Consider the following 12,474-nt stretch of genomic DNA (forward strand, 5'->3'; position numbering starts at 1 on the left):
ATTTCAATGAAGCACATGTAACAGGTTCAACTGAATCAGGAACAAAGTGTAATCAACTTTTTTAAGATTTCGGCTTCTAATCAAAGGGTTTAATTTCATGTTGGCTATTATCTACTTAATACTTTAATAATACATATTATTTTTTCTTCACAGGGGTGACTTAATTTATTTCTAGCCACACTATCAGGAACCTACAAATCTGACATTAAGAATAGTATTCTAGACTGACCTGTGGTGGTATAGTGGATAAAGCATTGACCTGGAAACGCTGAGGTTGCCAGTTCGAAAACCTGGGCTTGCCTGGTTAAGTTGATGCTTCCTGCTCCTCCCCTCTTCTCTCTCCTCTCTAAAATGAAAAAAAAAATTTTTTTGAAGTGGTATTCTAATTTTTGTCATCACCTATACTTGTATGGTCAGTTTTTAACTTTTACCAGTTACAAAATCATCAAATCCACTTCTTTAAAAAAAAATCATGTTTTTAAACAAAAATGCATTTATTTAAACATTTAAGAATGTCTGCTCTATGGAATATATGTTGGTTATAAAAAAATGTTCAACTTGGCTCTACAAAGTAACATTTGGAAGAGGTTTCATAAGAAATTTGATTTCTCAGTATCTGTAATTTTAGTTGATTTATTTTTTTTTGTGAGACAAAGAGATGGACATATAGGGACAGACAGGAAGGGAGATGAGAAGTATCAATTCTTTGTTGAGGTACCTTAGTTGTTCGTTGATTGCCTTCTCATATGTACCTTGACTGGAAGGCTATAGCAGAGTGAATGATCCCTTGCTCAAGCCAGCAACCCCACCCTCAAGCTGGTGAGCCTGCACTCAAGCCGGTGACCTCAGGGTTTCGAACCTGGGTTCTCTGTGTCCCAGTCCAATGCTCCATCCACTGCACCACCACCTGGTCAGGTACTTTTAGTTACTTTAATACAATATGCAGTCTTTTAAACACTAACCTGCTTTAAAATAAGGAATAAACTGGCTCCCCAGATTGAAATCTAAAATACTGTAATTCATCCAATGATACCAATATTACACAAGTTAAAAAAATATTTTTAAACAGCCTTATTTATGCATTGAAATACAGAAATGATCAAGTTAACAGCATACTTTGATACAACTGGTTACTAAATCTCTAGGATCAATTTTTTCTAATAGTCTTTCAGGTAATGTGCAAGCAGTCTTGTGCAGAAATGGGAAAGGCTTTTGCCTAACCAAAGAACACTATGCGAAACATAAACAAAAGAAGAATACTTCAGAATGGAGCAGTAATTAGTTTAAATAAACCATACAGGCTCCTACGAGGGCAGATAAAAACCACAAAAGGACTTGGATTTCATGGAAACCCCAAACTGAAAAAATTCATTATTCCAGTATCTCAAATTATTATTGACCCTATAGATCAGCGGTTCTCAACCTGTGGGTAGCGACCCCAGAGGGGTCGAACGACCAAAGCACAGGGGTCGCCTAAAACCATTGAAAATACATATTTTATTTAAAAATGTATTGTGCCTGGCCGGGCAGTGGCGCAGTAGATAGAGTGTTGGACTGGGATGCAGAAGACCCAGGTTCGAGACCCGAGGTCACCAGCTTGAGTGAGGGCTCATCTGGTTTGAGCAAAAAGCTCACCAGCTTGAACCCAAGGTCGCTGGCTCCAGCAAGCGGTTACTCGGTCTGCTGTAGCCCCACAGTCAAGGCACATATAAGAAAGCAATCAATGGACAACTAAGGTGTCACAACAAAAAACTAATGATTGATGCTTCTCATCTCTCTCCATTCCTGTCTGTCTATCCCTCTCTCTGACTCTCTATCTCTGTAAAAAAAAAAAATTTAAAAATGTATTGTATAATAAATATGTATTTTCCGATGGCTTTAGGCGACCCCTGTGTTTTGTCTTTTGACGCCCGCCAGGGTCGCGACCCACAGGTTGAGAACCCCTGCTATAGATGATTATGTCAATTCCTTATCTTAGCTTCTAATGGACTCTGGGAAGTTCTGGATAAAAAGGCAGTCACTGCACTAGCAACAACAACATTTCAAATGCATAAACACACCATTCTATTATCCAAAAAAAAATCTTCATCATCCAAAGATCCTCTGCTTTTCCCAATCAATAAATCAAGCACTGCTGACTCAGAAAGGAACATCCACACATTGTTTCAGCGTAAATCTGAAGAATGTGTCAAGTACAAATTCAAAAGAAAACTTGTCTGATTCAAAATATGCTAAATATCTCACTTGTGATCTTAAACATGCACAAACATTTCTACTACCAGAAATGACTAATCATGATCCTTGCGGTGAAAGGGAAACTGAAAGCTCAACCCATGTTGATGGTGTGCCAAAAGCTTCAGGTGAAAAAGGAAAAATAACACTAACAGCTTTTATAAAGGCACAGCTGAGTGTATCAGTCATGAACTCGTAAATGCTGCCCTAATGGCTGGCTCCAAAGTCAACGTTACAGTTATGGTAATACTTCTCAATGGAACTGAATATCAGTTTCTGAAATAAAAGATAAAGTTCTGATTATCCAGAATACAAAAATACAGAGACAATTCTTCAATGAATGAAGTATTAGAACAATATATCAATATCACACATCATTTTAAAGAATGCAGTCAAGAAAATATAAAAGCAGATTTTAAGTTACATAATATCATTTATACATGTTCATTGTTTCATGCCAAAAAAAGAGAAAAACCAGTACTTGTTTCTTATACCACTTTATTCCAACCTGAGCACCTCAATATAAAACTAAACACTGGTGAACTGTTTTCCTTACTAATTCTGAATTACTGTAAATGTACAAGTTCTGCTAGCAGTTCAACACTTAAATAGGTTAAATCATCTCTGACACATGGTGGATTTCATATAATGAAAATACCTAAAACAATTATTAGTGCAATATACTGATCGAAATAAAACAAACTTTGGAAACCAAGGCTGCAAGGTTTTACTAACATATCGCAATACTTATGCTTACAAATTACTGGTACATTGTTTATTACAGTGCTAGCCATGAAGGAACTGAAACCCCTTCCACTGAAAGGGGGCGAGAAGGAAAAAGTTAGCGGTTTTAGTAACTGTACATTTTGTATACTTTGAAGCAACTCTTAAATATTACAGAAAAGTAATAAACATATGGAGACTACAATGCAGTACCCTATTTACAGTACAGCTGAAGATCAAATTTAATCAAGTTTGAATGTACATAATTGTTAGTGCATTGACTATATTATGTCCAAAGGGAACAAAAGCCCATTCTATGCCCCGAATCAACAAAATCTATATAATGGCCTGCAGTGATTAAACAGAAATCACAGAAACCTGGTTTCACTTTTGTTGAAGAGCACACATGTTTGAAGGAACATAACCAATTAAGATGCATTTATCAGTTTTCATATTCCTCAAACAAGATGAGGTTACATTTGATTTTTTTTTACCTCATTTTATAAAAACAACAGGACTGGCTACAGTTTAGATGCCACTAATGTTCATTTCCTCCCTCCTTCCCCCCACCCGAAGATGTGGGACTGTTTTCCTTGTGGCTAATTTGCTAAAATGTGGAATGTACACTTTAAATATGTATACTAAGAGAAATTACTGGTTGCCTAAATACCATAGCTAAGCATAAATAGCTTTAGAATCTTCTTCTAAAAAATGAATGTTTCTGAAAAGCTCGAATTAACTTCAAAATCTTTTCCACAGAACTGGCTGGTTAACTGGGCTGAGATAGTCATTTGTTTGTATCTGTGGTGATGAGAAAAGACTCCCCTAACCTCCCAAGGAAACAAGTGTACACACAGCTCTCATTCCCCTTCTACTGCTGAGACATTAGCCAGGGGGTCACATGCATGTTATTACAAATTAAGTTCCAAACACTTAAAATAATTCTGTATTAGAAACTTGACTCTATCATAAGTCTCTTCTTTTTGGAAGTCACACTGAGCTGGTTAAATGCTCCAATTCCACTGTTATTAATATTTAGGAAGCAGAAGAATATTCCAGCTAGTTCAAACTGGAGGCTTAGTTACTACAACACTGACTCCTGGGTGGCTGCGTGGGTTCAGTAAGGTCTACTCCTCTTCCTCTGGCAGAATTCGCTCCTGGATTCTGTGGTTCACTCTTTGGCAACTTTTTAGCTGAAAAATAAATTATTAAAATAAATATAATTAGAATATTCATACTAGAATTACTTTCATCTGCTTACGTATAATCTTCCTTTCCAGTTAGGTTATCCCAAGTATCACATAACCATATGTCCATTCTTTTCAAATGTTTACTGAGTATCTATTAAATACCAAAACACTGTTCACTGTCCTTAGGGAGTTTAGTGAGTTGATGGAAGGGTCAAATGGGAACCAGTTGCTGATGCACAATTCAAACCTGCCCTGGTCAAGTAGCTCAGTTGGTTAGAGCATCATCCTGACATGCCAAGAATTGTGGGTTCAATCCCCAGTCAGGGGCACATGAGAGAAAAAAACCAATGAATGCACATAAATATAAATAAGTGGACCAATAAATCGATGTTTCTCTATTTCTCTCTAAAATCCATAAAAAATATATATAAAAAACAATCAGACAGGGCTATGTTAAATTCTGTATATAGATTCGTTTAACAATATCAGAAAAGTTGTACTTTTAATCATTAACACTTCTATTATTTAAAGAAAATCTAAGTTAATAAAAATGGTGGATAGCTAATATGTTTACAAAGAAGCTCACTTTTTGGAACAAATTGGGTATAAACAAATACCATTACTATCACACTAGCAGAACTTGTCCTCTCCTGTGCAACCTAATTATTACCTCAAATTATGACACATCATACCTGCTATTTTCCTCCTGGCTAACACAGATTTTACCCTTCAAATATCTACCATTTTCCTCTCTTGTGGCTCAGTATGAACACTAATCTGATTCAGCAGTAACTCTACCTAATATACATGAGATTGTTCCTGAGGCTCTCTCAAAGAACTATTTCCCAATTTTGAGTCAGATAAGCATAGTTGCCACATCTGAATGAAGCCTCAACCACCAGTTATGGCTTTAGTTTTGCTAAGCTCTACACAACTAATGCTGTTTTCTGGAGCCTAGCTCCTACTGATTAGATGTTGTCTGCTTGGATTCTGAAGAACCTTGATTAGCTGGATTCATTAAATATTAACATCTCTAACAGTACAGACTGTAAGAGTGTTTAGAAAGACTAATCTCTACCAAACTTGGGGATGGACAATTGTGGTTAAGACTCTAACTTAACCTTAGCCTTGGTTCAGTTTACACAAAAGTTAAACAAGCTCTGCTTCAAAATCTTAATGCCTAGTTGTGTTGTGGATCTTCTATCCTTTATTTATTGTAATATTCCACACCAACATTAATAATAATCTTTAGAATTCTAGATGGTGGACTGGGCAAGGGATCTGGGAGCTAGGAGCAATGAGGTTTGGAAAGAAAAGCCATCACCTCGGGCCATTTCTCTAGGAACTGCTTTACAGATGGTAGTGTAAGTGGTAATAAATGGCAGATTTCCAGTCAACTGCATTCACAAACAAAGCCCCACAGGCTAGCATTATAAACTTTATTATAATTAGTACCAAGTTAGGTTTGGGATTGAGTGATCATTTCTTACGTTAGCATACTACTCCAAGGGCTTAGGAGCCTTAAGAAAATAAACTGAAATGAAGAACTTTTAGCTTTTTTGTTTAATTTTTACATGATGTTAACTAAAACACATTTTGGGATCTCAAAAGAAGCTGTCTCCCGTCTCATATCTTATAGTTACCAAAATGAAACTGGTACTATCTGTTCTTGTATCTGGATGACTGCAGCTTACCAATTTGTGCCTAAATTGTTAAGAATTTTGAGAAACTAAAAATCCTAGATCAAGTTAATGAAGATGCACAAGAAGCCACTCCAGACATTATAAAATTAAAAGCAGATGATAAACTTATTGTAGATTCTCCCAGGAAATAAGTGTACTACTCCCTTTGGGAAGTCATCAAAAGTAAAAATATGAGTGTGCTATGTGATTTAAGTTACAATATGGTAAAAGAAATGGCCTTTCCATTTCTTTCAAGGCAAAAAAACATTCTAATTTCAGAAAAATAGTTAAAAGCCTAATAGTATGTAAGATATTTTTGACTAGAAAAATGATCTTACTAGCACAGCTGAATAAAAAACACAAATTAAATAAAGCCCATCTGGTAGTCTTTAATACCATCAGAAAGCTTTAAAGTTCAGCCTGATTTGAGGACCTATTATATAGTGTCCTGTTCACTTTTCAAATGTGGTTCTGGGAGTCATCGTCCAATTTATTTGTTTTTTTTGTTTTTGTTTTGTATTTTTCTGAAGTTGGAAACGGGGAGGCAGTCAGACAGACTCCCACATGCGCCCGACCCGACCGGGATCCACCTGGCACGCCCACCAGGGGGGCGATGCTCTGCCCATCTGGGGCATTGCTCTGTTGCAACCAGAGGCATTCTAGCACCTGAGGCAGAGGCCATGGAGCCATCCTCAGCGTCCGGGCCAACTTTGCTCCAATGGAGCCTTGGCTGCGGGAGGGGAAGAGAGAGACAGAGAGGAAGGAGAGGGGGAAGAAGCAGATGGGCGCTTCTCCTGTGTGCCCTGGCCGGGAATCGAACTCAGGACTCCTGCACGCCAGGCCAACGCTCTACCACTGAGCCAACCGGCCAGGGCCTCATCATCCAATTTATAAGAAGAGCATACTGCCACACAATCCTTCACAACTGTGCTAGCATTTCCCTAGTAACTGCAAGCCCAAGTTTCTCAGAAAAGTATTTTACACAAAAAAGAGGCAAGTTTTTTCCTAAATGAGCCACCATTAAACTCTCACCTGGTGCAAGGTATTAGAACAGTATTTGCAGCTTTTACTAAGTTCTCTTTAGTCTCTGAATCAACTCTTAATTGGTTAATTTGTATGACTTCAATAGAAAAGAGTATATCTTATTTAGAGACACGAATGTGGACACCCAGTTAATAATTAATGTTGTGTACACTGTAATAGATGTTATAGAAAAATGTATGGTGGTATTGCAGTGGATAGGGCATCGACCTGAGTTTGAGGTCCCAGGTTTGAAACCACGAGGTCGCCAGCTTGAGTGTGAGTTCATTGACATGATCCCATGGTCGCTTGCTTGAGCAAGGGGTCACTGGCTTGGCTTTAGTCCCCTGGTCAAGGAACGTATGAGAAGCAATCAATAAACAAGTAAACTTCTGCAACTATGGGTTGATGCTTCTCATCTCTTCCCTTCCTGTTTCTTTCTTTTTCTCACTAAAATAGATGTTATGGGGGCCTGACCTGTGGTGGTGCAGTGGATAAAGCATTGACCTGCAATGCTGATGTCGCCAATTCAAAACCCTGGTCTTGAATTGGGAGTTGATGCTTCCTGCTCCTCCCACATAGGGGTGTTGATGCTTCCTGCTCTTCGCCCTACTTCTCTCTCTCTCACTGTCTTTCTCCCCCTCCCTCTAAAAAATGAATAAATAAATTAAAATAAAAATAGATGCATGGAATAATAAGAGTACACTTAAGTAGTGTGGAAGCAGAAAACTGAGAGCCACCTATATAGACCCTTCCCATAGGATCTGCATCTTAAAACTAATGGAAGAAGATTAGGGCCAATAGAAATACTTTTATTTTTGTTAGGAAACTTCCATATTGCTACTCCAGTTTCACTACCTATAATCAACAACTGAGGGCTACCAATCATCAACTGAAAGTACCCTAAAGCAGTGATTGTCAACCTTTTTTTTCATGGCACAAATACACACTAATTACTAAGGTCAGTGCCCCTGACTAAATACAACCATTTTCATCTCAAGGCACAAATAAATTAGTTACTAAAGAAGAAGAGGTCAGGGCCCCTTTTTCTTTTTCTTTTTTTTTTGTATTTTTCTGAAGCTGGAAACGGGGAGAGACAGTCAGACAGACTCCCGCATGCGGCCCGCCCGGGATCCACCCCGCACGCCCACCAGGGGGCGATGCTCTGCCCCTCCGGGGCATCACTCTGTTGTGACCAGAGCCACCCTTTTTCTTTAGTAATTAGTTTATGAGTGCATGAGAAACAAAGGTTGAAAAATCACTGCCCTAAAGGGTGGGTAAAAGTGCTGTGTAGGATCAAATAACCACTGACATCATATAAAGCATACATGTTGTTTTCCTTTATTTACCTCTTTCTCTGTGCCTCATGCTTTGACACTTCATTATAACATTTATATTAAAACAATTTATACATCTGTATAGTTATATATTATTAATTTAAGAAGAACTTAAAAAACAAAATTAGTGCTCTGTTCAAGGCAAAGGACAAAAATGTACTTTTTCTTTCCTATTTTTAGAGAGAGAGAGAGAGACACATAGGGAGAGAGAGAGATGAGAAGCATCAAATCATAGTTGCAGCTCTTTAATTGCTCATTGATTACTTTCACATATGTGCCTTGACAGAAGGGGACTATAGCAGAGCAAGTGACCCCGTGATTAAGCCAGTGACCCTTGGGTTTCGAACCTGGATCCTCCATGTCTCAGGCCAATGCTCCATCTACTGCACTACCGCCTGGTCAGGCTGAAATTGTTATTGAACAGTGAAAAAAAATCTCATGCCTACATGTTGTATTGAAAAATATGGCTGAGTTTATTACCTTTTTATAAAAAGTATAACTTGAGTTCCTCAGTGAAACCTTAAGAAAATCTATCTGCTTAAACTATTGGCCCTGGCAGGTTGGCTCAGTGGTAGAACATCGGCCTGGTGTGTGCATGTCCTGGGTTCAATTCCCGGTCAGGATCACAGGAGAAGCGACAGAGTGACCACCTGCTCCCCCCCCCCCCAATCTTTCTTCCCTTCCCACAGCCAGTGGCTCCATGGCTTGACTGGTTTGAGCTTATCGCCCTGGGTGCTGGCTCTGTGGAGCCTCAGCCTCAGGTGCCAGAAATAGCTTGGTTGCAAACATGGCCCCAGATGGGCATCAGCCCCAGACTGGGGTTGCCAGGTGTATCCTGGTTGGGGTGAATGCGGGAGTCTATCTCCCCTCCTCTCACTTGGAAAAGGAAAACAAACAAACAAACAACCTAAGTCCAGCTTTCAACTCAGAAGAAACTAAACTGTAAGCATTACAACCTAACAGGTAATAATCTCTCCAAATTTAACATTACTAACAAAGTAACACATGCTTGGTCAAAGGAATCTAAGAGAGACTGCTCAAAGAAATTAAGGGCTATTTCAAAAATGAATATGAAGTGATAAAATATCCCCTATTTTTTTTTATTAGGGGAGAGCACGGACGCAGTCCCCCACTACCACAAATTATGCAGTCTGAGTTTCCCACATTTGGGGAAATCGCAGGGGTCAGAACATCCGGAGTGCAATGGATAAGCCTTGCCCTGGGAAAACCACCTTCGTGATCATAGTATCTTCCCTGCCAAGTAAGTATATCCCCTATTTTTTGTGAGCAGTCTAGTTGGACAATCATTAAAAAAAGAAAATCCGGGCCTGACCTGTGGTGGCGCAGAGGATAAAGCCTCAACCTGGAACACTGAGGTCGCCGGTTCAGAACCCTGGGCTTGACCAGTCAAGGCACATATGGGAGTTGGGAGTTGATGCTTCCTGCTCCTCCCCCCTTGTGTCTCCCTTCTCTCTCTCAAATGAATAAATAAAATCTTAAAAAAAAAAAAAAAAAAAGAAAATCCGCCTGATCAGGCGGTGGCACAGTGGATAGAGCGTCGGACTGGGACGTGGAGGACCCAGGTTCAAGACCCCAAGGTCGCCAGCTTGAGCATGAGCTCATCTGGTTTGAGCAAGGCTCACCAGCTTGAGCCCAAGGTCGCTGGCTCAAGCAAGGAGGGGTCATTCAGTCTGCTGTAGCCCCATGGTCAAGGCACATATGAGAAAGCAATCAATGAATAATTAAGGAGCTGCAACAAAAAATTGATGTTTCTCATCTCTCTCTCTCCCTTCCTGTCTCTATCTGTCCTTTTCTCTGTTTCTGCCACACACACACACACACACACACACACACACACACACACACACACACAAAATCCAAGATATTTTTTAAAAGAGTCAAACTGTGCTCGCTTCGGCAGCACATATACTAAAAAGAGTCAAACTAAAAATGCCGCAGTGTAACTTGTTTTGTCCATATATATAAAGATTTTATTTATTCATTTTAGAGAGGAAAGAAAGAGAGAAGGGGGGAAGAGCAGGAGGCATCAACTCCAATATGTGCCCTGATGAGACAAGCCCAGGGTTTTGAATCAGTGACCTTAGCATTCCACGTCTATGCTTTATCCACTGCGCCACCACAGACCAGGCCTGTTCTGCCTATTTGTATTTATAGTTTGAATAAAAATTAATCTTACCTATTGCCATGAATATTTCATTTACATTCATTGATGTTTTAGCTGATGTCTCCATGAATAATAAACTGTTATCATCTGCATAGGACTGTGCTTCCTGTTTTAGAACAAAAATAGTAAGAGATAACCTTTGCATATACTTTATCTGCATCATTTTTATTTAAAAAAGAGTCTTCCTTATTACTACAACTTAATTACCTGTAGGTAACAACAATTGTTACTAAAGGTGAAACAAAGTTAAGAGCATTGTGTGATTTTCTTTTTGCCTTAACTTCTTCCACAATCCCAGCCTGCTTAGTCTGGTCTCACATTAAATCTGTTTTCAGAGGGAAGAAAATTTATCCAATTCTAAATATAAAACTTTCCTTTATCTCAATGGCAAATTTCACTCACTCTCACGATATGCAATGAAGTAAAAGGGAAACCAAATATATAATACTGGCTTCGATGACTAAATGGCACTCATTTTAATTCTAAATGACTTGCATTTGGACCTAGACAGACTGTGTCGCCCCTTTCACGGGTGGCTCCATCCTGTTCCATGCAATAGGCTCCTTTATTGCAAAAAAACATTTTAAATTCGTAAATCCCTGCAGCAGCTCACATCTCCCACCCTGGGAAGCAAGATTCCCAGAAACCCTGACCTTATTATGTCCGTTTAAAAATAAGCAGGTGGACACGCAGCCGCAGGGCCACTACGGAGGTTCCTGTGCAGGCAGTAGAGCTATGCCTCTCCCATCACGGTGGATCCTGGCCTCTCGCCCCCATTCCGGGGCCAACTTCGAGAGCCTGCGTGAGGGGCAGGTGTGTGAGCCAGGTACCATGAACCTTTTGGGGGAGGGGCGAGGGCCCGAAGGCCCAGTAGGTCCAGAAAGCCTGGGGAGCGAGGCTGGTGCCAAGGTTGCTCACCTTGCAGGCCATGAGCCGTGGTCCCATTGGCTAAGTGGCTTAGGGCCATGATGCTGGGACCCAGAAACCTGAACCTCAAACCCTGGTCCCGGGATCCTTTTCAACCCTGACAGGTGCACCACCGAACAGCCGCCCGCCGCCCCTGGCACCTGAGTCCAAGGCCACGGGGTCCGGGGTGGCTGATTAGGCTGGGTGGTGGCAGGCAGGCTGTGGGAGGACTTTCTGATCCCCACCACAGCTCCTGCTCCTGCCAACTCTAAATGACTTCTAAAGAAAATTTAAAATTTTGAATATATTGTAAATCATTCCTTTGAAAATTGCATCACTACTCTACATTTCTGTCATGCTTTACAATTTACACAGTTTACATGTATTAACGCCTTTGATTCTCATAGCTGCTGTTGTAAAGAGCAACCAATTATCTCTCTCCTTTGACAAAGAAAAAAATGAGGTTCCTTTGACTAGAATGTGACAGAGCCACTTTTGAATATAATTTAAGTGCTCTATCTACCACTCTTAAGCTGGGGAGGCAATTGTCTGAGAGTGATAGATGATCCTATATACCTCATATGGTTGTTGCCAGAACCAAATAAACTGCATGCTCAGCTTACTACCTAATGGTGTAAGAACTATAACTTCCCTTTCTCCATCTATAGACATCACCAAAAAAAGAAAAATTCCCATCACTGATTCTATATAATGGTCACAAGCAAACCTCTCTGGTAGAGAAGCTGAAGAACAAAGAACAGAAGTTTTCAGGTGTCTAATTAAAGACATTTGCTTTATTTTAAATGATTGTATTTCTCTATTTTACAGCAGAGACCATTCCTAATTAAACATAATAGGTAACATACAAACTGGATTTTTTGTGCCTTAGTGTTGAAGGCCCCATTAAGAACAACCATGTTTATGTGTACCAAATGTATAGGTATATGTGGGCATGTATATGTGTGTTATATATATACATTGATCACAAAAATTAAGGGATATTTTATCGCTTCCTATTCATTTTGAAATATCCTCTAATTTTTGTGAGCAGTATATATATGTATATATAGAAAAAGGTTAGGAAGAGTAGGAGGCAATTGGCTTTTACTTATTTCTGCACTTTGTAAATTTATTTCATAATTGTTTAGGTCAGCAAAATCTGAATCAATTTATATATAATTATGTAAAGATATTTAAAA

The 12,474-nt window shown here is 39.4% G+C and overlaps 2 protein-coding genes and 1 non-coding gene across 4 annotated transcripts in view; 1 reads left to right on the top strand and 2 right to left on the bottom strand.

Moving 5' to 3' along the window:
• Nucleotides 1-3,658, top strand: part of PP2D1 (protein phosphatase 2C like domain containing 1) — a 57,340-nt gene extending 53,682 nt beyond the window's left edge. The window contains 5 exon segments of the mRNA XM_066244311.1: nt 1,173-1,230; nt 1,232-1,414; nt 1,953-2,177; nt 2,179-2,368; nt 2,371-3,658. Coding sequence (XP_066100408.1) covers nt 1,173-1,230; nt 1,232-1,414; nt 1,953-2,177; nt 2,179-2,368; nt 2,371-2,517 — 803 coding nt within the window. The 3' untranslated portion in view covers nt 2,518-3,658.
• RAB5A (RAB5A, member RAS oncogene family) overlaps nt 2,714-12,474 on the bottom strand; it is a 37,878-nt gene continuing 28,117 nt past the window's right edge. For both annotated transcript variants that reach the window (XM_066245526.1, XM_066245527.1), the window contains exons 5-6: nt 10,382-10,475; nt 2,714-4,148 (exon numbers count right to left, since the gene is read on the bottom strand). In XM_066245526.1, coding sequence (XP_066101623.1) covers nt 4,033-4,148; nt 10,382-10,475 — 210 coding nt within the window. In that variant the 3' untranslated portion in view covers nt 2,714-4,032. The remainder of the gene's footprint in view (nt 4,149-10,381; nt 10,476-12,474) is intronic.
• On the bottom strand, nt 9,289-9,453 carry LOC136314874 (U1 spliceosomal RNA). The gene has a single exon (XR_010727444.1). It is a non-coding gene; the product is annotated as a U1 spliceosomal RNA (small nuclear RNA).

Source organism: Saccopteryx bilineata, chromosome 10 (assembly GCF_036850765.1).
Source record: "Saccopteryx bilineata isolate mSacBil1 chromosome 10, mSacBil1_pri_phased_curated, whole genome shotgun sequence".
NCBI classification, from domain to species: Eukaryota; Metazoa; Chordata; class Mammalia; order Chiroptera; family Emballonuridae; genus Saccopteryx; species Saccopteryx bilineata.